At 32.0% G+C, this 25,279-nt stretch overlaps 3 protein-coding genes across 3 annotated transcripts; 2 read left to right on the top strand and 1 right to left on the bottom strand.

Annotated features, from left to right (window-relative positions):
- The first annotated feature begins 841 nt into the window (after window positions 1-841).
- LOC139866809 (NAC domain-containing protein 7-like) lies at window positions 842-2,582 on the top strand. The gene is made up of 3 exons (XM_071855098.1): window positions 842-1,001; window positions 1,132-1,406; window positions 1,701-2,582. Exons 1-3 carry the CDS (start codon window positions 842-844, stop codon window positions 2,376-2,378), a joined length of 1,113 nt encoding a protein of 370 aa, XP_071711199.1. The 3' UTR covers window positions 2,379-2,582.
- Window positions 2,583-7,542: 4,960 nt separating this feature from the next.
- LOC139865985 (monocopper oxidase-like protein SKS1) lies at window positions 7,543-11,856 on the bottom strand. Its single transcript, XM_071854107.1, has 9 exons — window positions 11,713-11,856; window positions 11,313-11,422; window positions 10,825-11,095; window positions 10,591-10,726; window positions 10,136-10,502; window positions 9,010-9,375; window positions 8,824-8,902; window positions 8,137-8,339; window positions 7,543-7,783 (listed from the first exon to the last, which is right to left on the bottom strand). The coding sequence occupies exons 1-9, from the start codon at window positions 11,854-11,856 to the stop codon at window positions 7,681-7,683; spliced, it is 1,779 nt and encodes a 592-aa protein (XP_071710208.1). The 3' UTR covers window positions 7,543-7,680.
- A 3,864-nt stretch (window positions 11,857-15,720) lies between these two features.
- LOC139869055 (uncharacterized) lies at window positions 15,721-16,281 on the top strand. The gene has a single exon (XM_071857384.1). It carries the CDS (start codon window positions 15,721-15,723, stop codon window positions 16,279-16,281), a length of 561 nt encoding a protein of 186 aa, XP_071713485.1.
- Window positions 16,282-25,279: the final 8,998 nt, after the last annotated feature.

Here is a 25,279-nt window from a genome sequence, read left to right as displayed (position 1 = left end):
ATTCTTACTACTTAGATCATCTTCTGTAGATAGTTTTATCTCTTGCCCTAGACTGATGATGAATTTTAACTAATTAAGATATGTCATCTATGATCATATGCAAGACCTTCAATATTCATAGGGATTGGTATTAATTAATACTCATCATGAGATTATATTGTTTTGAGTTCATTTGTTCAAAACAAGGTTTAACTTTGCATAGATTTTCTACAAACACAAGGTAAAATTCAATCTAACGGATAATTCATATTAGTTTTTCGAACAACCGAAATTTTATTAAAAACCCCTAGCAAGACACTAGGAGAAAAATTGTCATATTTTATGTTAACTATCAACCATTTTGATTCTAATATTTAAGGAACAATGATTTGTCTTCCTCTCTTTTACCTTTCACTTGGTTTTGCCCTTTAAAAATACATTGGACGATCGAGTTAACTAACAAATTAGTTTATCACTCGATTGCACTAGCCGCGCTGATCGAGTCTAGAAATGCTTCAAATTGATTGAATGTAAAAAAGTTTTGAACAAATATAATTGCAAATATTCATTAAGATTGTCTTTTATATATGTACATCAATAATTAGTGTTATGTAACTGATAATATGAATAGTACTGATAAATGATAATGCACTAACAGTACAAACACTTGATAGAATGAGAATCACAATATCATAGTCGAAAAACATAGATCAATAGATGAATAAATCTTGAGTTTACATCTTGAACGAATCGGAATTCATACATGTCTTCTTTTGCAGTAATTTTAGTCCTGAAAACAAATTGATCATCTAAGATTAGTATGGATTGCAGATTCCGGCGTCATAAAAAATTACTAGGAAAAATGAACACTTTTTCACATGTACCTCCTGGATTTCGATTCCACCCCACAGATGAAGAACTTGTTGATTATTACCTTCGAAAAAAGATCAACTCAAGAAGAATTGACCTAGATGTCATTAGAGATGTTGATCTTTACAAAATCGAGCCATGGGATCTTATAGGTACTACCTTCATTGTATAATAAAATTCCATTCAATGTGTGGTTCTCGTTTATACTTTTCACTCGCTAGTAAATAATCCTAAATACGTCATTCCTAGCTCATTAATTTCTAATGCATAAAGATTAAACAGAATTATGTAGGTTGGGTACCGAAGAACAAAACGAATGGTACTTCTTTAGTCATAAAGATAAGAAATATCCAACTGGCACTCGAACGAACAGAGCTACATCAGCCGGATTTTGGAAGGCTACCGGAAGGGATAAGGCAATTTACTCCAAGAATGAATTAGTTGGGATGAGAAAGACATTGGTCTTTTATAGAGGTAGGGCTCCTAATGGACAAAAATCTGATTGGATAATGCACGAATATCGACTTGAATCAGACGAAAATGCAACCACAACTCAAGTAAGTAGACGTTCGTAATTGTTACTAAAACTTTGATGATTATAACGACTTGGCCGATTTATTTGATCAAAGTTGTTAACAATCCAGTTTAGTCGGTCAAAGTTAGATATATTCGGTCAAAATTTGTCAAAGTAGGACAAAATAGAAAAAATAAAGTTGGTCAACGTCAACTAGTCTTTGACTTGGCCTATTAGTTCCTACATCAAGGTCCCAACCGACTTGCAAGTTTTACAACCATGGTTTACATCTAATAACCTAAAATAAATTTGATTAATCTTGTTGATATAAAAACAGGAAGAAGGGTGGGTGGTATGTAGGGTGTTCAAGAAAAGACTACCTACAATGAGAAGAGCACATGAGCATGAATCGCCAAATTGGTACGATGATAGAGCCTCATTCATGCCAGAAATTGATTCACCAAACCATTGCAACTCTCAATCTCCCTTGGTTAACCATGGCTATCAGTATCCTTATGGTTCCTGCAAGAAAGAGCTAGACCAGCTGAAAAATTACCAGATTACCCCTGATCATTTCCTGCAACTGCCACTTTTAGAGAGTCCAAAACTGCTTCCTACATGTAATTCTTCCATGCCCATTTATGGTATTAACATAAACCAAGGTGGGAATATCAACTATCAATCATCTTCACTCACACAAGAACAAAGAAACAACAATATTATTCATCAAATTAGTGATCAAGATCAAAATGTCAATAATCATGTGACAGATTGGCGAGTTCTTGACAAGTTTGTCGCATCACAATTACTTAGCCAAGGTGATATTTTAACTAAAGAAAATCATTACCCAAATATTGAAGAAAACAGTCCCATATTCCAGTCACACGATGATAATGAACAATCAAATTCTGAGCTTGGTAGAGATTTGAACATGCAAGAACACGAAATATCGACAATATTGCATGAAGATGCCTCAAATAATATCTCCAGCAGTCACATTGATATGTGGAAATAAATAATTAATTGAAAACATAGAAGAAACCTTCAATTGTTGTACATAATAAAGATCTACCGGTGCTATATATATGTAACCTTATTAACATTTATACCTGCTAAGACTATATTCCCCGTACGTAATCACGTAAGTTGATTACAGATTGACGGGTATATTAATTGTAAGGATGGGATCGAGTGTATTGTGTGTCATCATATTATTACTTGGGATCACGTACAACATCATCTGTTATATAGTGTATGTAAATAGGCTTTATATATTATGATGCCTATATATATATAAATCTTGCAGCCTTATGATTGCGCTGTTTATGTTTCTCAATCTTCTTGCTTTAATAAAATTTTAAATTTAATTTACAAGAAGTTCATATCGTATAGTATTGCTTCAGTTTCTATGTACATGATCTAAAATTGTCAATATATAACAATGATCATGATTGATAATTTTTTGCTTTTATATTGCATAATTAATTAAGAAACTGATTTATCTGATCATGCAAGAAAGTGATGCACACTACAAAAAACTGACCCTTTCCCGATGCCTAACTCGGACAACATATTGTCCATATAGGGAAAATGCATTTTTTCGAGAATTATTTTCACGGAAGAATTTAAAAAATTTAATACCCCTTTACGAATGACATATGTTGTTCGTAAAAGTCCCAGTCAAATTTTGTAGAAAAGCATAACAAAAAAACAATTTTCTTGTCATGTAGTGGGCCTTTATCAGTCGACATAATGTCATTCGAAATGCGGCGTGCGGGGAAAAAGTTTCTTGTGGTGACATATGGCGTCTTGGTAAAAACTAATAGTTACTCGTGTTGGAAACTAAACTTGATTGTGGGCTATTTGTTTTGGATTTGGGCTTGCAAGTATACAAATATTTTGGATCAAGATTATAGCCCATTATGTAGAAACTTCTTGTAATATGTAGTAGTGAAAGTGTAATGATTAACAAAAGATCAACCCTCCTATTTCTAACAACTCGATGTAAGAAAAAGGATTTGGTAATTAACAAAAGATCAACCCTCACTAGTTTCTAATGATTAAAATGTGAAAACAAACTTGTAGTGTAAGACATGGGAAAGAGAGAGAAATAAAAAAATAAAAATAAAAAAGACACAAAAAGTGCAATGATTTAAGTGATGATCATGTTGATATTGTAGACTAGGGTTTCTGTGTTTAGAAATGTTATTGCCAAGCTTTAGAACATATTGGCCCTTTTAGGTTTTACAAAAAGGCAATGTAGTATGCTTGCATATAAAGCTTACCTCCCACATATATAGGTTTTGATTGAGAAAGTGATCCAAAGAATGCTTGATGTTTATGCAAACAAATCAATCAACAGAACTTTCCTTTGAAGGGATAGCGAAATTATCAATTTTCTTTTAACGATGTTTAAAAATGTACACTTGTCCTATAAGTAATCATCCAAAAACAATAATGAAAGGTTTCATATGTTTAGAGTAAATCGTTCGGCTTTACTTAATCATTCTACATAGATATTGTTTTTATCTTTTTAACACCGATGAAAATACATTTGCACCTAGAAGTAGAAGTAGATGTAGATGTAGAAGTTATACATCACAAAATTTTCCAATAAAATGTTGATACTTAAAATAAATTTACAAAAATCTACTACTACTAATTCATATATAAGTTTGATTCATTTTTCGTATATATGTTGTATAACCATCAAGTTTGTACATACGTAATGTATGTCATAGTTTTGGGTTCAGATTACTAGGTAATAACAAGGGTGAAGGGTTGTGTGTAAATGAGCCAAAGGTTGAGTGTAGTCGATCTTGATTGTATATTTGGTATAATCAAAAGGTTAAAGCATGGATTATGAAATAAGGTGTTTGAGATATATATGGTCGGTATTGGAGTGATGTGTAGAATGGTAAGAAATAGCGGGTATTGGAGTTGAGGTATGTGTGTATGTATTGGTTTAATATCATACACTATCACAATACACAACAATATATAAGTTCTAACACTGGAAATAATAAATATGGAAGGGTTAAATGGAGTATATAATTTGTGTTAGACCCCTCAACTTTGTTGACTGTGAAGTAGAGTGGTTGTGGAGATTAGTTTGGGGATGATTGTTATGTGGTAATGTTAATTTTTTATATGAACTAGAAATGTTTTTGAAAGAGGACTCATAAAATATTGCGGTGATGTGCTAAAATAAAATTGCTAGTTGAGTGAAAAAAAAATAATAAAATAATTATATAATAATGATAATGATGGGCGCCTAGTTTTTTCTGTTAACGTTGCCTTTGTGATTAACCCCCAAAAAGATTTGTGAAAAACACACCCTAGGGGCGTTCTGACATATTTGCTTCTCCACGTAGGCTGAAAACACCCACATGACCCACACCCGTATTGAATGGTCTTATAGCCTGTCAGCATTGATAAGGAGTTATAACTAACCGTTTACCAATCTTGAATTGAAGAACTCATAGGTATTATAGTGACGACTTCAATTCGATAGAGTAACGGGCATAACTAGGAAGCTAGCAAACATATAATTAATCATGGATAAATGGCAAATTAAGCTCAAAGTACGTGCAATGTTTCTCTTTGAAACTGAGTCTACATCTACATATAATATGTGACGAGTAAGAAAACATATATAAGCAGGTTATAAAAGCATTTAGCATTAGAGATAAGTGACACCTAAACATAAGCATACAAGCATGAGTTATATCTTACTAGCTTTTTAATAGTAGCCTAGCTCTTATACTGCAAGCATGTTTCTAGTGATCAAATATATATATATATATATATATATATATATATATATATATATATATATATATATATATATATATATATATATATATATATATATATATATATATATATAAACGGAAAAAACTACACATAATCATCTCATCAACTGCAATATTCTTAAGCTTAAGCGTTACATGTTAACCAAACTCAAAAGGATCATAAATAATTAATCGAAAGTATAAAGAAGGCACGTACATATAGAGCAACAAACAGGGATAAAATGAATTTGGAGCTCGTTCAAAAAGATCTATTGCAACGAGTACTAGCGACAAGTACGTACTAGCTGCTGTAGTATTTTGTGACTGAAAGAAGATAGAGAAAAGTAGAGTGTGGTTTGATGATGTATCGTTTGAATTGTGATGTAGCAACGGATATATGGTACATAAAAAAGTCAAAATTGGTGGGGGAGTCAAAATAAATAAAGTCAAAGTGTTTAAATTGGAGGAAGCAACTTAACATGTGTACTCATTTAAGTTGTCTTGTGAATTCATGGACACTCATGCATGCACTCTTTGGGGGCACAGAAATGAAGCAGCTTGACCACGGGGAGCCAGGTATCCTAGGATATATAAATAGTATAAAGTTTAGCTAATTATAATATTCCAATACTAGAATATTGTATAATATAATATCGTATAATAATAATAAAAATAATACAATGAATCATTGCAAGTCTCAAGTGATCGACATATGATATTTGTAAAATAATAATTAAAATTAATTAATAGTAATAATAAATCAAAATAAATGGATCATGTTGTGGCCTACAGTGGGATATATTTGAACGGCAGGAGTGGAAGGATAATGGGAACCGAATAATAAGGGTGTTATGAATGTGTTTGCTTGTGGAATAAGTTACCATCATTTGGTCACAAATTCGCGTGTCATTTATTATTCCGCAAACAAAAAGTTAACAAAAGACAGGAACTTGTTTAATATTTAGCGTCACCATCTGATTATTCAAGTTTGTTTTTATCGTTTATCCTTGCCGTCATGTTCATCAAAGTTTTTGGTGAACTATAAAATCTAGCTTTTTGAGCATATTATTTGAGATTTTTTGAGATTGTAATTGATTACTAGTTAATTAATTAAACTCTACAAGCAAAGATTTTCGATGACGTTTTTCTCGATGACTTGTGTCGTCAGAATAAATACCGTAAAGTGACAAAAATTCACTTCATTGTCAGACTCTTCGCCGCTTTTTTTTTTACCAAACCTATCTCGACGACGTATCATCGGAGTGTTGTCGGTAATAATTTACTGATTTCCTTTTTATTTTTTTGTCTTAGTGGCAAACGGGGAAAGATTACTTGCCAAATATTCCCGACGACATGTTGGGATTGCTTTCCCATTTTCATTTTCCTTTTTTGTTTTGGGGTAGGGATATGTAACATTAATGCGGAGGTTATGGGTTCAATTTACATCCTATGTTTCTTTAACCACGATTTACTAGATATCACTGAGAACGTAAAGATTAAATAATTAACTATCCCATCGACCAAATTGAACAAATGATAGGTCAAGATCTCTATCATCTCTGTCATGCTGACCGGAGGACCAGTCAGTGAAACCAAACAACTCGTGATTTACCTATGCCATGTTGACCGTAAAGCTAGTAGGCGAAGCACCACCAGATGGTCGATTTTACAATTTAGTTAATTTTATTTTGTAAAGATCACATTTACTTACAAATTGTACTTGCACAATTTCGATTGATGTTTCGACCAAAAAAATGAAAATGACTCACTCAGGTACGTAAAATTCCCTGAATCGACTAGTCGGCCACTAAGGTTCCAAAAGCCTTAGTAAGGTCCCTTTTGGTAACTTTACATGCCAAGCACGTTTGTAAATGGTATGCATTGCAAGATAATATAATGGTCCATATGTACGAGTAGCATATGATAAAAGTATATAAGAAATGCATGCGCTTATGTCACACCACTTTTTTGAAGAAAGTTTAAGACGGTAAACTAATTCAAACAAAATACTACTATTATGCTACTAAGACCATTTTTAACGCGGCGTCAGAGGGGTCCCGTCAGGCTCGCTGACGCCCTCTGACGCCCCTAACATGGCGTCAGACGAAACGCCCCGGGGCGTCAGTTGAATTTTTAACTGGAAAAAAAGCGTCAGAACATGTGTCAAGCTGTGATTGGTCCATGATTATAACGGGCAACGGCTATTTGGAAGATTTTTTGTATTTTTTTTTAATTATTTATATTCTTATCTATATAAACCCATCAAACTTATCATTTTTAACACATCAAAATCAATAATTTCTCTCATAACAACTGACATAGAAAGAGAACAGAACCAAGAGGATGAGCAAAGTGAAATTGGTGGGAAAAATATGGTTACAAATTATGCCTCTGATGCTTTCAGCATACAAAGAAAATAACCCAATACTACTTGCTCTCAGAACAACCTAATTTTTTAACTAAAGGAACCCGGAAAACAACCTCCTTTGCACAATTTTGTTAAATCCAACTTACGAAAGATTCTTAAAGCATCATATAAGTAACAGCGAAAAATCCCATCATAAGAGTAAAGTTCAGCTTCAACGATTCTCGTATGCTGAATGAAGCTGAGGAGGTTCTTTGTGGCCTGAAAAAGAAAGAAATATGTTATATGACTTGTATCAGATGAGGCAATTTTGACCCATTTACATATGAATGAGTTGTGTTCCATAAAGGGTCAAGTGGGTCGAACGTGTCAAAAGTTGGCCGGAATGTTTTAATAAAAAGTTATCTATATTACTATTGATATGATAAATTGTCAGTTATATTTTACACTATTCATTTTTATTAAAGAATGAATATTTGGTCACTAATTTGTAACAATGAAAAAAACCGAATAGTTGGACAAAAAGTATCTCTAATCCGACCAGCTTAGACTCGTTCTGCAACCCGTTCATTTTACCACCTTGTGGTTATTATCAAGTTTTAAAGAAATCATACTTTTGAAAATGGGCAAGAGCGCCACAAAACAAAATGTTATCGGGTGGTGGCACTTCAGTTTTCTGGTCTTCATCTTCAGGATCAATGACTCGCATATAAGTTTCTTGACCCAAATACCATCGGTCAAGGTTTACCGTCCTAAGGTTCCATGCTCCAACGTTATCAAGATATACCAGTATTGCCGTCCATCCTCCAGGGAAAACCTGTAAAAGTTAAATAAATTCGTCTCACTTATAAAATATATCAGTATTGCGGGTCCATGACCTCTGCTTTATGTTGCATGTCCTCAACCACAGCTACCAAAAATTATAACAATAAAAAAAAAAACAGTTTATTTCAAAATATTTAGGGGTCATAAAGTCATCCAAAATTGGAAAAAGTTATATTGTTGTTAAAATTATAAAAATATAACTATCTTTAATGATATGACACGCTAATAATTGTTGTTAAAATCAAATTAAGGCAATAAGTATTTTAGGTCAACCTCGGCCCCATTTCATGTACCAAAAAATTACCTGCTTTAAGCGAGTAGTCGCGCTGAGATTAGTCGGCAAAGCGACTAGGAGACCCAAGGTAAATTAAAAAAAGTTGAAATAAATTTTTTTTACCCTGCTTTGACCAGTTAACACACCCCACTTTGTAACCTTTAGGTTAATTGCAATTGCTATCATGCTTAAAAGAACATACCTGAGTGGTAGACCTTGCTATTGCATCCCAACGGTTATACGATTCCCTGCTGTTTTCTGTCCATTCCCCATATGCCATCCTAATATATAACACATCACCATTAACATATACAACTTACATAAAAAATATTTATAAAAAAAAAAAAAAAAAAAAAAAAAAAAAGAACAATAACAGAAATATATATACCCGACTACAAAAAAGGAATAACCATCCATATGAAAGCTTTGAACTACGGTATCATTGTTCTCCAATATGATCTCCACAAACGCTTTATATGTTGCGTTGATAAGTGATCGATCGATGGTTGGAGGTCTATTTTGTGGAGTATTTGGGAAGTCGAGTTTATATGAACCCTTCAGCTTATAAGTGTCTGCAAGCATTATTGGTGTATTAGGGTTCACGAATGAAATCCCGTTATATGTAGCTCGAAGTTTCCCGTCAATCGTGAGAGGTGGAACATTTCTTAATGTGTAGACATCTGTCACATTAATAGAACCGTAACGGAATGAACCTTGTGGGTTTGGACGGGCTCCACTTGCTGTGTTGTTCATCCTGAAATAAATATAGCCATGAATTGCAACGGCTTTCGTCAATATTATTACAAGATAGATGGGCTGTTTGAATTCGTTTCATAAATCTGATTATTGCAACTCGAAGTCGACACAATAAGTGTGTGTTTACATGAGAAATTTAAAGGTTATTTTTTTGGAGAGTTTTTAAATGGAAATGGAAAACCATTTTTCTTAAGGTTACAAAGTCACGAGTAGGTCAAGACATTGGAGGGACGAGTTAGTCGAGTCAGGGACGAGTTGAGAGCTGACCAACATTCACTTGTAGTAAAAAAAAAAAAAAAAAAAACTAAAAAAAATATATTACACACAAGTATAAATAATACTCCGTATATGTAAAACATAAATATAGAACACACAATCTAATTTTAAAAATTATTACTCGTAAAATTTTGACCAACTTTGACCGGACTTTTTAGCGTTGACCGACATTTTTGGGCGAAACGTGACGGGTTAGTCTTCAACCGACGCGTCAGCCAACTTTTAGACCAGTGACATTTCTCTAATTTACAAGATACAACTTCAAAAAATCCATTTTACAGTTTTCAACTGATTCTATTATTGAGATGAAAACTCATAATTTTCAAAATGGAAATATTTTCAAATTTTGCTAGTTTTCTGTAGACGAAATATAACAAGCAGACATATCCCCTTTAACTAAAAAGGTAATTATCCGATTATGGTTTCTCAAAAAGCAAATTCACAAACACACACACAAAAAAAAAAGATTATAAGGAACAAACCTGATGGACATAGCCTGATTCACCGCAAACGAATTATCATTTCCGTCATTTGGAGGGTCGGGAATCGGACCCGATGCTGGACCTTTGGAATTTGAGTAATGCAAAACAGCAACGCCTGTAACTCGTTGCCATTCGGATTGATTCACAAATCTAGCACTTGCAACAACGTAATAATCACTACTTGCATTTTGATCCATAGTTACCAAAAATGAGTACGATTGCCCAACATGAATATCCAAACTAGTATAGTTTTGTTGGGACGTATAATGTCCTTCTGCTTCTGCTAGAAGTAAATTGTGACTTTGAATCCTAAAATTCAAACAAGTTGATACTCCAACATTTACCACACGAACTCGATAAACTTTTCCTACAGTACACATTAAACATATCCAAATATATCAGTGTACATTTAACATAACATGTTTATATTAAAAACTCAAATAAAAAAAATAAACCTTGATCAACATTAATTGTCTCATGCTTGATGCCATCAGGTACAGAAGAATTATATTTAAAAGGACCTTTTCCGTTAATAAGAACGCCATCTGGCATACCAAGGTCCTTCCCAGAATCAAGTGAAGCTCTCAGATCCTAAATTAATTTAAATACGTAACAAAAATTAAATACATAAAAATAAAGCATCAACATTCCTAATAGGATATGAATACCAAAATAGGCCAGGATAAAACCTTATGGGTTCGAGTGTACCAATCACCAATCGTGATGACAATATCTTCATCAGGAGTATTGAATGGAAGCGGAATAACTTTACGGTTTGTTATAACAAAACCACCGAAACCACCTGATGCTCGTTGGAAATTGATAGAAGGGGCATAATAGTAACTACCAATTTGATCCTTGACTTGAAATTGGTAAGTCCAATTCCAATTTGCAGGAATCGGACAATTCGTACCAATCACTCCATCTTGCCATGATGTTCGCCTCATTTCTACTCCAGGCCTATCGAAACAAAATAGATATTGAATGTGCCCAATTAAACTATGGTTATATGTCTGAAAATGTATCTAATTTTACCCCAAGTCCTATTGTAAGTATACAAATTTATAAATTTCTATCTATTGTATGTATCTAACATCTTAAAACTTGTAAAACAGTGACCATGTAATGACAACGATAACTGAAACTAATAATAATTTAAAATCAATCTAAACAGTACCATGTAATAAGAAGGCTTTCATCCAACTTGTTCTTAACATTAACGACTACATTGTAATTGGTTGTAACATTCAGTACTGGGCCTGGAAACTTCCCATTCACCGCGATAACCTGTAATTTAAGCTCATAAGCTAAATAATCTCCACTGATAAGCTATAAATACAAACAGTCCTCTATACACGTTTTAATCCATGTTGAGGAAAATAAACCTATGACATAATATAAACAAAGAAGTGACATAAATTTACTCTTTTACCAAAACGACAATTGAAAAAGCATAAATAATACATACAGGCATTTCATTGAACACTTGGTGGATACATTAAGTAAGTATAAACATTAAACATTGATTACAAACACGAAACAGAAAATAACGGACATGAGTTGAAAATAATACACACCTGTTGTGGAACACCAAGTGGAGAAACAGTTAAATAATCAAACACAAGATCGAAATTTGCGAAGGGGTCACCAGCAGAACAAAACCCACCAAACAGCACACAAATATATACAGAACAGTATAAAATTAACCCAATTAAGGCCATTATTTGAGTTGATTTGCCGTCGATTTTTGATGGGTATTGAGGGCTTTTCACATTATAGAAGACGGAACTAAAGTCGGATGTGTTTAGTATAAAAAAAGTTGATTTTTTCTTCTAAGTTTGTGCGTATTTTGAAGAAGGAAATAGCGGCTTTTTGAGTGTTTTCCGATTTGCCCTACCAAATGCCTCGAGAGTCGAGAATACAGATTCACGTTTAACTGAGTATATGCTCTCCTGGATATCGCCGGTAACCAAATAAAGTGGCCTGGACCGCCTGATATCGAGGCGGTTTTTCCGCTGATTTGTTCCAGAATTTTGTCGTCTTCTAACGGCTATATCGTGCACGAACTCACGTGCAACACAAAAACATTCTATCCCCTTCCATTAACTATGTTTTTTCTTGTTTGTTGTGTTTTTTATGGTCGTTTGCCGCTCTCGGATTCTTGTTCCACTCTCGTGTTTGTTTAATTTGATGATTTGTGTAGTGTAGCCAGTTACGTTAAGTTAAAATGTAGAAAATCATTCTCTTAAAATAATTCAACTTTTCTAGTCAGATTCAAAAAGTTGATGAGTAGAGAAAGTTTTTTTCTCAGTATTATAAAGAGAGAGATTGATTTCAAATGAACATCTGACTAATACAGTACGTTAGAAAAAAGTTAAATAAAGAAAAAGATGAGATGTAATAAAAATAGTAGAATAAAATTTTTATAGATTTTAAACATGTTTGAAGTTAGATTTAAGCCTAAATGTTTATGTTTATCGTTTATTTGAGCTTTAAGTTTTTTAATAAGCTTAATATTTTTAACAATTATTTTTGCAGATTCACCTAATTTTTTAGAACTACTGTCGATGACACAAATTTCTTGTCATAATTTTATTAAAGATATTTTTAAAAAATAACATTAAATGACAGTGAATTTTTAAATTTGAATAGTGTGTTAGAAATATTAGTTTGGCCTAAGTCCAATATGTAGACTTGGTCCATTATGATTAAGTAAAGGATTAGGGTTACCATGTAATCTATAAATACCGAGTTATAATAAAGTTATCATTGCGGGGTTCTATTCTATAACATGGTATTAGAGCAATATGATCCTGGTGTTGGTTATTAATGCCCAAGACACAACTTATGTCTATACTACTAATAACATTTGAACCTATAAGGTCACACACAATGAGCAAATAAATAGCAATTACATATTTGAATATGATTCTTATATTACAACCTTATTATACATGTTGTGTTATTGTTATTTAATAGAAATAATAATACTACAATTATATATAAACAAGTATCCATACATATGTATAGAGATGTCTATGTGTTAACAAGTAACCTTTGTTACTTGTTTCTATCTTGTAATTTATATAAAATGTACAAGTATACATTATCAAAGACATTATTAGAAGCTATCCATACACATTGTTTTATTCAATATGTTTAATAAATAAATGTGCATTATAGACTTATAATGGAAGTCATTATGACCTTACACTAATTGGTGGAAGAAAAGAAAAAGTGTCATGATGAACCATGATGACTTAGTTGTTGTAGTTTTCTTTAAAATGTAAGAGAACATACGTATACTATGGACAAGTTAGAAAACACATACACACTTACAAGTCTCAAGATGTTATTTTTCTTTATTTAAAAGGTTCTAAGTATTCTTTCATAATTGAAAGATTAATAAGAAAACAAGATATGATTAAAACAAGAAATAAGAAAGGTTGTTTCTTATACTTGTTTTCAAGGGTTGTGAAGGACTAGCATCCGGTTGATATTGGAGTTTGCTTTCGTGTGAATTACCGATAGAGGGAGGCTACTTTGGTTCCTAAATTCTTAGCATCCATAACTTCTCAAGTTCAAAGTCTTCAAAGATTGTAGTCTTTAAACTCACTATTTATTATTTAGTTTTCTTAACAACGTGCAATTGGATCCTTGGTGGGGAGTTTTTGAAAGGTTTAAAAATTGTTGTACATGCTTCCGCTGCTAAATAATTTTATGAAAAATCATACAAACCCCTACAGTGATATCAAGAGCTGCTTTTGCATGTGTTAAGAAACTTATGTTATATACAATAAGAACTTGTTCTTATTATTAGAAATGAACAACTTTTTTTTCTAAAAAGGAAAAGTTGTAGATTTCTAAAATGCAACTTAGTTATTTTATTTGCTACAACCATTCCTTTTACATGCATGTATGGTTGTAGAAGTTGCTATATATATAATAGTTGATATATTAAGTTGCATGGTGCATAGAAAGCCTTTAGACCATTTTGTGATGTTTGGTTGTGTTGAAATTCGATTGGGTTGTAAATTATTCTTTCATTTATAATGGTTTGTAATAATTTTATTTTTCATGTTTTGTTTAATTTTGAGATGTAAAAGTATTAGTGTAGACTTGTATATTTTATCTATAAAAATGTAACAAGACATGAAGAAAATTCAAGATGGAGTTCTAAGCAATTTTGGAGCCATTTGCAACACCAAATGTTGACTAGGCAAGTGGGAGCTTCAAGACATCACAATGAAGCATAGATATTTGTTATGTCCTTAGATTGACCCGGTCCCTTCGTTTGGCTCACGAAAACCGATTAGGAAAAGGCTTGGCTATGCACCTATTAATTGTTGTGTTTATATTTGTATGTTGCATGTTTGAATATAGAATATTTGCATGCTAGAAAATAATTTTTTTTTTTTAACAAATCAAACACAAATAAGAGTTTGGTAAATTTATATATAATTTTGAAAATGGTTTTTCGTAAAAGTATAAAATGAGTTTTAATAAAAAAGGAGTTTTTACATAAAGCTCAAAGTTAACATTAAAATTATGAATTTAATAAATTTAAACCAAACTCTTGTATAAAGTTTTAAATAAAATGAGTTTTATTAGAAACTAAAATTGGTCTTAAGTTAGCGCGCTCAATGTATACATATTAATATAGGATATTAGTTTAGAATTGGACACGCCGTGAGTGACTAAAATAGAGATTCTATAAACTCAAGACCAACATATAAAATATGATTTTATCTAAAGTATACGTATAATATACTGTTGAATGCATGCAACAATTATTATACGAAATGTTTTGTCAAATTGAAATAATACAAAACACAAAATCCCTTTTAAAATGTAAGTTTATGCCATCATTTTTAAGACACTCGCTTGTCATTTGTACGTCGTTGTGGAGAGAGCATCAGCCAACCACCATGGTCGTCTTGTGATTACCGAGATGGTGTTTCGCGATTCCCATGACAGTCTTGGGCCGAACATCATAGTTTTTAAATAGGACAACTTAATTGGTGCTTCTTGTGGAGAGAGCATCAGCCAAACACAAGAGGCCCAAGGCATAGATGGGATTAAGCATACCAGTTGACAATTGTTGGTAAAGATCCCATTAAGATATAGAAATTGTATTAGACTTGCAATTGGTAATCGCTACCTACCTTGTTAATTTAAACTTAGTGGAGAGAGCATCAGCCAACCACTCAAGGTTAAATGTAACTTGGATTCTAGCCTTTAACAAATTAATTTTTCATAAGAAAGTTAGGGTAATTAATTATTAAAGGATCAAATATTAAAATACTAAAAGAACTTTGTTAATTTTGTAGATGTCACCCAATGCAACTACACCCATTCACCACCTTTCTCTAAGATCTGTCTTAGAGAAGGAAAAACTCAATGATACGAACTTCTTAGACTGGTATCGTAATTTGAGAATTGTTCTCAAAGTCGAAAAGAAGTCGTATATACTTGATGGACCCGTTCCCGAGGAACCCCCTGCTAATGCTACTAAGAGCATCTGAGATGCTTGGACTAAGCTCACGGATGACTCTACAGAGGTAGCATGCCTCATGTTAGCCACCATGATTCCAGACTTGCAAAAGGACCTGGAACATCATGATGCCTTTGAGATGCTTAAGCAGCTAAAGGAAATGTTCCAACAACAAGCTAGGCAACAACGCTTTGAAACTGTCAGAGCGTTACACGCATGTAAGATGACAGAGGGGACATCTGTAAGCTCTTATGTTCTAAAAATGAAGAGCTACATAGATCAACTTGAGAGGCTTGGATCTTCCATTGGTCCTGAGTTGGCAATAGACATGATCCTCAACTCACTACCAAAGTCATATGACCAGTTCGTCTTGAACTACAATATAAACAATTTGGAGAAATCTATCTCGGAGTTGCATTTAATGCTTAAGGCTGCCGAGAAGAATATTCCATCCAAAACCTCTGAAGTCCTCATGATTCGGGAAGGAAAAATCAAGAAGCCACAAGCCAAAGACAAAGGTAAAGGCAAACCTAAGAGTCAGGGCAACTACAAAGGCAAAAAGTTTGTCCCAAAGGATTCTGTCAAGAAGAAAGAAAAACCTGCCAAAGATACCACTTGTTTCCATTGTGGAGAAATTGGTCATTGGAAGTGAAACTGCCCGACTTACCTTGCAGAGCTGAAGAAGACAAAGGCTAGCAATGCTAGCACCTCAGGTATCTATATGATAGAACTATTTGCTTTCTCTAGTAATTCATGGGTATTTGATACTGGTTGTGGAACTCACATTTGTAATAATGTGCAGGGACTAAGAAAGATTAAGAAGCTGAAACCAGACGATTTGGTATTGCATGTTGGCAATGGAGCACATTTTGCGGTCGTAGCAATAGGCACTTATGAACTTTTATTACCAAATGGCCTGTATTTAATATTAAATAATTGTTATTATATCCCTAGTCTAACTAGGAACATTATTTCAGCTGCACGTTTGTATGAATCTGGTTACTCGTATGCTTTTCCTAATGGTAATATTTCAGTTTTCAATAAAGATGTTTTTTATTTTGAGGCACGACCTCACAATGGCATATATGAAGTTGACATACAAGATTCATTCAATAATAGTTCTATGTATAACATAAACACCAAAAGATCCAAGCATGACTTGAATCAAACTTATCTATGGCATTGTCGTCTTGGTCACATAAACAAGAAAAGCATAACCAAACTCCAATTTGATGGAATTTTAAAATCAACTAACTCTGAGTCATTTGATGTATGTGAATCTTGTTTAAGCGGGAAGATGACAAAGGCACATTTCTCCGGTTCTGGAGAAAGAGCAAAGGATCTTTTGGGACTTATACATACCGATGTATGCGGTCCTTTTAGAACTATGTCAAGAAATGGTGAAAGATACTTCATTACATTTACTGATGATTTCAGTAGATTTGGTTATGTTTACTTATGAAACATAAACATGAGGCATTTGAAACGTTCAAAGTGTTTCAAAATGAGGTTCAAAATCAGCTAGGCAAAACGATAAAGGTTCTTCGATCGGATCGAGGAGGTGAGTACTTGTGTCAAGAGTTTGACGACCATCTAAAGAATTGTGGAATTATTTCACAACGCACTCCACCCGGAATACCACAACATAATGGTGTTTCTGAGAGGAGGAATCGAACCCTACTTGATATGGCTCGATCTATGATGAATCATACTTCACTTCCTCCATCCTTCTGGACCTATGCCTTATTATCTACTGCTCGCATACTAAATATGGTACCAACCAAAAAGGTAAATAAGACACCATATGAGTTATGGCGTGGAAAGGTTCCAAATTTATCTTATTTGAAAGTTTGGGGTTGCGAAGCTCATGTTCGACAAGAAACTTCCAACAAACTTGATCCCAGATCTATCAAATGCATTTTTGTGGGATACCCAAAGGATTCTATGGGATATTATTTCTACAATCCTACCGAGAACAAAGTATTTGTTTCTAGACACGCTACTTTTCTAGAAAAGGAGTTTCTATTAAATAAAGCAAGTGGGAGTAATGTAGAACTTGAAGAAATTCAAGAACCACAAAATATCACACCTGAGGTTGGCACTAGCTATCAACAAATTGTTGAAGAACCTGAACAATTGGTTGCTCAGGAACGTGAAGTAACAAGACATTCGTAGATCTAGTAGACCTCGTCATAGTCCCCAAAGATATGATGACATTTTCTTAGTGGATGAAAGTGAGCCCACTAACTACAAAGATGCTACATTAGATCCTGAATCTAAGAAATAGAATGAAGCCATGAATGAAGAGATGCAGTCCATGCATGACAACGAAGTATGGGACTTAGTTGATCTACCTCCTGATAGCAAGGCTGTTGGGAGCAAATGGATTTTCAAGAAGAAAACCGATATGGACGAAAATGTACATACATTTAAGGCAAGACTAGTGGCGAAAGGTTTCACTCAAACTCATGGTGTTGACTATGACGAAACTTTCTCTCCAGTAGCCATGCTAAAATCAATTAGAATACTCATCGCCATAGTCGCATATTATGACTATGAGATATGGCAAATGGATGTCAAAACCGCATTCCTTAATGGACACTTAAGTGAAGATGTCTATATGGAACAACCAGAAGGTTTTGTAAATCCTAAGTATCCTAATAAAGTGTGTAAGCTTAAAAGAGCCATTTACGGATTAAAGCAAGCATCTAGAAGCTGGAATCTTCGTTTTGACGAGAAAATAAAAGAGTTTGATTTTATCCAAAATGAAGATGATCCATGTGTTTACAAAAGGGCTAGTGGGAGCATAGTAGTATTTTTAATCTTATATGTAGATGATATACTACTTATTGGAAATGACATCCCAACTTTACAAAAGGTAAAGTCTTGGCTTGGGAAGTGTTTTCAAATGAAAGACCTTGGCGATACTGCTTATATTCTAAGAATAAAAATTCATAGAGATAGATCAAAGCGGTTAATCGGCTTGAGCCAAAGTGCATATATTGAAAAGATTCTAAAAAGATTCAAGATGCAAGATTCCAAACGCGGATTTTTGCCAATGTCACATGGTACAATATTGAGCAAGTCTCAAAGTCCTAGCACAAATGATGAGCTTAGACGAATGAATGGAACTCCATATGCTTTTGCAATTGGATCCATTATGTATGTCATGTTATGCACAAGACCAGACGTATCGTATGCTTTGAGCATGACGAGTAGATACCAACAAAATCTGGGTGAAAGCCACTGGATGGCTGTCAAGAACATCCTAAAGTACTTGAGAAGGACTAAAGATATGTTCTTGATTTATGGTGGTGTGGAAGAAGATCTTACTGTAAAGTGCTACACAGATGCTAGCTTCCAAACTGATAGAGATGATTCACGATCACAATCTGGATATGTCTTTATCTTGAATGGAGGAGCTATAACTTGGAAAAGTTCTAAGCAGAAAGTAGTTACACAATCTACTACAGAAGCTGAATACATTGCTGCATCGGAGGCAGCACAAGAGGCTGCATGGATGAAAAAGTTCATTGCTGATTTAGGGGTGATGCCAAGCATAGAAGACCCCATAGAAATATTTTGCGACAACAATGGTGCTATTGCTCAAGCAAAAGAACCTAGATCGCATCACAGTACCAAACATATCCGTAGAAGATTCCACTACATACGTCACATAGTGGGAGACGGAGATGTTTGTATTCGCAAAGTTCACACAGATCAAAACCTTGCTGATCCTTTTACAAAGGCTTTGGCACAATCAAAACACGAGGGTCATGCTCGGTGCATAGGGCTTCGTAATGTTAATGATTGGAATGATTTGTAATTTAGTATTATGATATTTTGGAACATTTATGCAACGTTTATATTAAATGATATGATGTATTTGGATATAATCATACTCATTAATAATTGTTGTGCTCTTTATTTGTATGTTTAAATCCTTGAATAACCCCGTTATTCAAAAACGTCCATAGTCGATCACAACTATGGGAATAGTTGTGAGTTAAGACTAATGTGAAGAAGTTGGTTGACTTTCATGAAGATGAAAGTAGAGCAAGGGAGTTGCAACCAAATTCACCTATGTTTATTAGAGAATAAACATTGGACATGACCCGCTTTCAAGATCACTTCATGAATCGATGTCATAAGTGATTTTTGAAAATGGTAATATCTTTATATCCTTTGACCATAGATACATATTGGGTCTTAAGTGTGAGAATTGTTATACTTTAACATAGTCAAACATTGTTCTTTAGCCAGGCAATCATAAAAACTATTGTTAAGTATAATATGAGACACATGAGAGACATGTGTAGTCTAGACGGGATTTGTTCCTCTTATCTGGATAAGAGATTGACATCTATGGGCCCCTCGACGATTTAAATTGATTAAGATGCGTGGCCACGCTCAAACTATATTGATGTATTCAATGATGTTTGTTTTATCATTTTCAATCTTGATCGAGTAACATAATGTATGAGCTAAATATGAGATTGATTACTATCCATGTGTGAAGACCCGTCCTAATCCATCCGGACGAAGTCCATATCGATTATAAACGATTCACAACAGTTGATTACATCGCGAGGTACTTGACCTCTATATGATACATTTTACAAACATTGCATTCGTTTTTGAAAAGACAAACTTTCATTACATCGAAAGTTGACAGGCATGCATACCATTTCATAATATATCCAACTATAATTGACTTGATAATAATCTTGATGAACTCGACGACTCGAATGCAACGTCTTTTGAAATATGTCATGAATGACTCCAAGTAATATCTATAAAATGAGCAAATACACAGCGGAAGATTTCTTTCGTACCTGAGAATAAACATGCTTTAAAGTGTCAACCAAAAGGTTGGTGAGTTCATTAGTTTAACTTAAACAATCGTTTCCATCATTTTAATAGACCACAAGATTTCAGATTTCCATTTCTCATAAACATACGTCCCATGCATAGAGACAAAAATATCATTCATATGGATTGAACACCTGGTAACCGACATTAACAATATGCATATATAAGAATATCCCCATCATTCCGGGATCCTCCTTCGGACATGATATAAATTTCGAAGTACTAAAACATCCGGTACTTTGGATGGGGCTTGTTGGGCCCGATAGATCTATCTTTAGGATTCGCGTCAATTAGGGTGTCTGTTCCCTAATTCTTAGATTACCAGACTTAATAAAAAGGGGCATATTCGACTTCGATAATCCAACCATAGAATGTAGTTTCACGTACTTGTGTCAATTTCGTAAAACAGTTATAAAAGTTGCGCATGTATTCTCAGCCCAAAAATATAAAGGGTAAAAAGGCAAATGAAACTCACGATACTGTATTTTGTAGTAAAAATACATATGACGTCATTGAACAATGCAGGGTTGGCCTCGGATTCACGAACCTATATCAATTGTGTATATATTAATACGTATAATGTAAGTTACAAAATTTCATTTATTAATATGTATTATTTATATATTATAGTTTTGTAGAATTTATTCTAACCTTTATTTTAAAACGTATACTTATATTATATTTTAAGTTATATTTTATATATATATATCGATTTTATGTATATATCTATAATGATTTACGTTTATATAAATAGTGACATTAATATATTTATATACATATATTTGTGGTTAGTATTGTATTTATGAAATTTTATTAGTTTGTTATGTGAATTATTAATACAATCCTAGTATATACCATAAGTATATATATAGTGTACAAAAGATTTATTTGTTAAAATAATAATTTAGATAATAATGATTTACTAATAATAATAATAATTTTATTAATAATGATAATACTAATAGCAAAAAAAATGAAAATGATAACTGTTAATGATACTAATAATAATAACTCTAAAATAATATTAATACTAATACCATACTTATGTTAATAATAAGGGTTCTAATATTTATAAAATGATAAATGATAATCATAATAATACTAGTAAATATTAATGATGATACTGATAAATATGATATTATTAATTGTAAATGTACTGATGATACTATTATTTATAAACCGGTACAAATTCTAATATTGATGATAATAATATATTTTTATTTCCTTCATAATAATAATAATGATAATCATAATCATAATCCTAATGATGATAAAATACTAAAATGATAAGTTTATTACTAATAATAATATTATTAATACCTATCATAATAATAATAGTAATAGTAATGTCTATAATACTTTCAAATATGATAACAAGTATGATACTAATAATAACAATAACAATAACAATCAAAACAATCACAATAATAATAATAATACTAATAATAATTAATATATAATAACAATAAAAAAATTAGAAAAGAAAACTACCTCACATGAAAAGAGTTTCAAAAAAAAAAAAAAAAGAAACTACCGTCCTCTGGACTCGATCTCGTGACCACATGCTCACACGCAAACACTCTCGACCATCCCACCAATTCTGATTCTCTGTACTAATATCGAATTTAAATTTTATATATAAACTGTTTTTCTTCTATTCCTCTTCTTCTCCACAAGTCTCATGGATTCAACAAAACATCAATAACCAAAAAAAAATAAAAAATCGGGGTTCCCTTTAAAGCTTCAAAACATTACAGAAAAAATAATAATTTGGGTTCTAAAATAAAAAAAAAAAACACTAAGGCCTACTGCAGCGTCGGTTCTTGGAACAAAACAAAAAAAATTGATTTCGTAATAGATAACATTATAGATAATGTTTATAACACGAAATAGTTTTCTAAACATGTATAAAAACTACTGGAATCGTCAATTTGATCAGAAACATATACACGAACGCGAATTTGTCTCAAGAACAATTGTTGACTTTTTTTAAACTAAACTTTGACTTCAAAATTCAAGATCGATATAAAGATTTGAGAGTTGAGATTTTGCAGATAGATTCAAAGAAAGATTTCTAACCTTTCTGCATTTTTAGATTTTGAAACTTTATTCGAAATTGAATTAAGAGAAAAAAAAATTGGAGCGTGCAGAGAAGAAGAAAACAAAAATATCGCTGTGCTCTTTAATCCCATTGGATTTCCTTTTTATTTGATTTGCAATTATACATAATCATGTTGTAATAATAGAGATCGGTTGATAAAAAATGGAGAAAATGTTAACACAGGTTCACGAGTTGGGAGCAGGAAAGAAACAAAAAAAATAATAATAATAGAGATAAAGGATACAGAGGTCAAGCGTATAATATAGATCCCTACTGCTTTTTTTTAATTAATAATAATAATATATAATAACAATACTATTAATATCTAATAATATTAATAAAATTAATAATAATGATAAATATAATATTAATGATAATAATAATTGTAAAAATGATAATAATAATAATAATAGTAATACCATACTAATTATGATAATATTAATATTTTATCGATAATAATAATATTAGTAATAATAATCTAATTTATACATCCAATTTCATCTTTATATGATATAAAGTGATATTATGAATACAAATATTGATATTTGACGATACAAATAACATTACTACAACAACTATATTTGTATTTAAATTTAATTTATTAATATCATCTATTATTATGTAATATTTAATAATTATGTAATATGTATTGTAACATATACTGAATATTATATATTTATGCATTTTAATATAAATATATTATAATATTTATTTACATACTAATTATATTATACTTATGTATGTAATTATGAAAAATATAAATGTTTTATATATGTAAGTATTATATATATTTATTAAAATAGTACATTATTTCATCATAGATATATTATAAATTTCTACATATACATAATATAATAATTATGTATAAAATCATATATATATATATATATATATATATATAGTTATATTTATGTATATATGTATACTACCATATATATAAAATCATGTTTTAAATGTTGAGTAGATGATTAATTATGTATATTAAACAATTAACTACAAAGTATAACATTGTACATTTAATATTTTGATAACGTTGGTAAAATATGTTTGAATCATTTATATACAATATACTATATATATTCAAAATGAAAATCTTTAGTTATTAAATGTTATCTTTTATAATAACAAAATTACTTAATAGTTCATTAATACTAATATAATTAGTTTTATATATAATTATTTATATTTACATTCTTAGTTACAATTAAAGGTTCGTGAATCGTCGGAAATAGTTAAAGGTCAAATGTTATCATGAAATAGTTCAAACATAATGAGACTCGGTTTAATAGACTTTGCTTATCGAGTCGAATCATATAAGATTATGTTTAAATTTGGTCGGAAATTCCCGGGTCATCACAGTACCTACCCGTTAAAGAAATTTCGTCCCGAAATTTGAGTGAGGTCGTCATAGCTAACAATAAATATGTTTTCCTGACGAATATGAGTTGATAACTTGAGTTTTATCATCATTGAGTAATATGGATAAAAATAATTCGATTATTCGAAGAGTGCGAATGAAGCTATTCACAAAAGGATGAAATGAGAAACAAAGATTTGTTTTTAACTTTTGACGTAGTCAGGTTTGAATTTAGAAAATAAGGCGCGTCTTAACTTTTGACATTGCCTTGGTTGAATTCCGGAATTTAAGGAATTTAAAGAAAATCTTGAAGATCTATAAAATCTGATTCTTCGGGATTTATGGAAATTAAGATCTCTTTAATTAAATACGGTGATCTGCCCCGATTACTACGTCTGATATTTCCAGTATAAATTAAGCTCTTCCTTTCCATTATTCTCACCATTCTTATACTTTCTTTCTTAGTTCATACATCCAAAAGATTCTGAAAATGATTAATCCAGTTTTGATCCTTGTCCTCATCCTTACTATCGCAACAATCATTCTCCTTTTCCAACTTCCACCAGAGGAATCTGCTTTCTTCTACTTCGCCCTCGGGATTATAATGTTTTTAATTCTCCCGTGTCTTTATGTTGCGATAAACATTGATATACACGGTTTGTAATTTATGTGTTGTTATCGGACTTTATATTCTCCCTTATATTTCAAAGCTCTATGCTTTTGTTTTCTCTTCCCGACTTCAAGTCAAGCGAATAATGGTCCAGAATTTATAGATATAGAGTTTCGAATGATTATAATGTTCTAAGCATGAAGGAACGTGATAGCACGATTTGATTTTCAAATTTATCAACATCACGGAAGATAGAACCATCAAGAATACATTTTCTTGATTTGTTACGGAGTTAAGTAGGATGAAAGAGTTATGTAACATGGCACATGATGACGTTATGATCTGTGAATCATCACGTTTCATTTAGAAACTCAGCATGACTTACTGTAATATAATCACGTTGATCAAGTGTCATTATATTATACTAACTCATGCATTAGTTCCCATCATTACTACAATAACATTCATATTTTAAGCTTGAAAATTTACAGAATATAGAAACTAACAGTTTCTATATGATGTAATACTGATAGCACGAAAAGATTAATGATTTCAGATAAGAATAGTTATAAAAATATCTCCAGAAATATGGAGGATATTTATAATGAAAGGTACGATAATATCTCAGAATATCTAAGATCATAGGATGATAGAAACTATTGTCTGCAAGGGTTTAGAGTAAGGAGCAAGTTATTCACTATAGACTTTAG

This window comes from Rutidosis leptorrhynchoides, chromosome 9, assembly GCF_046630445.1.
Source record: "Rutidosis leptorrhynchoides isolate AG116_Rl617_1_P2 chromosome 9, CSIRO_AGI_Rlap_v1, whole genome shotgun sequence".
NCBI lineage: Eukaryota > Viridiplantae > Streptophyta > Magnoliopsida > Asterales > Asteraceae > Rutidosis > Rutidosis leptorrhynchoides.
Note: the sequence above shows the minus strand (reverse complement) of the source record. Positions and strands in the feature narration are given on the sequence as shown.

What these genes read in the sequence shown, in the direction of transcription:
- LOC139869055 (XM_071857384.1), top strand. Translation starts at nt 15,721, where the DNA reads ATGATTCCAGACTTGCAAAAGGACCTGGAACATCATGATGCCTTTGAG.
- LOC139866809 (XM_071855098.1), top strand. Translation starts at nt 842, where the DNA reads ATGAACACTTTTTCACATGTACCTCCTGGATTTCGATTCCACCCCACA. An exon ending in CGAGCCATGGGATCTTATAG is followed by an intron (nt 1,002 to 1,131) that starts GTACTACCTTCA and finishes AAGATTAAACAG; the next exon opens with AATTATGTAGGTTGGGTACC. An exon ending in AAAATGCAACCACAACTCAA is followed by an intron (nt 1,407 to 1,700) that starts GTAAGTAGACGT and finishes ATATAAAAACAG; the next exon opens with GAAGAAGGGTGGGTGGTATG.
- LOC139865985 (XM_071854107.1), bottom strand. Translation starts at nt 11,856, where the DNA reads ATGGCCTTAATTGGGTTAATTTTATACTGTTCTGTATATATTTGTGTG. An exon ending in GAAAGCCTTCTTATTACATG is followed by an intron (nt 11,096 to 11,312) that starts GTACTGTTTAGA and finishes TTGTTTCGATAG; the next exon opens with GCCTGGAGTAGAAATGAGGC. An exon ending in GACAATTAATGTTGATCAAG is followed by an intron (nt 10,503 to 10,590) that starts GTTTATTTTTTT and finishes TGTGTACTGTAG; the next exon opens with GAAAAGTTTATCGAGTTCGT.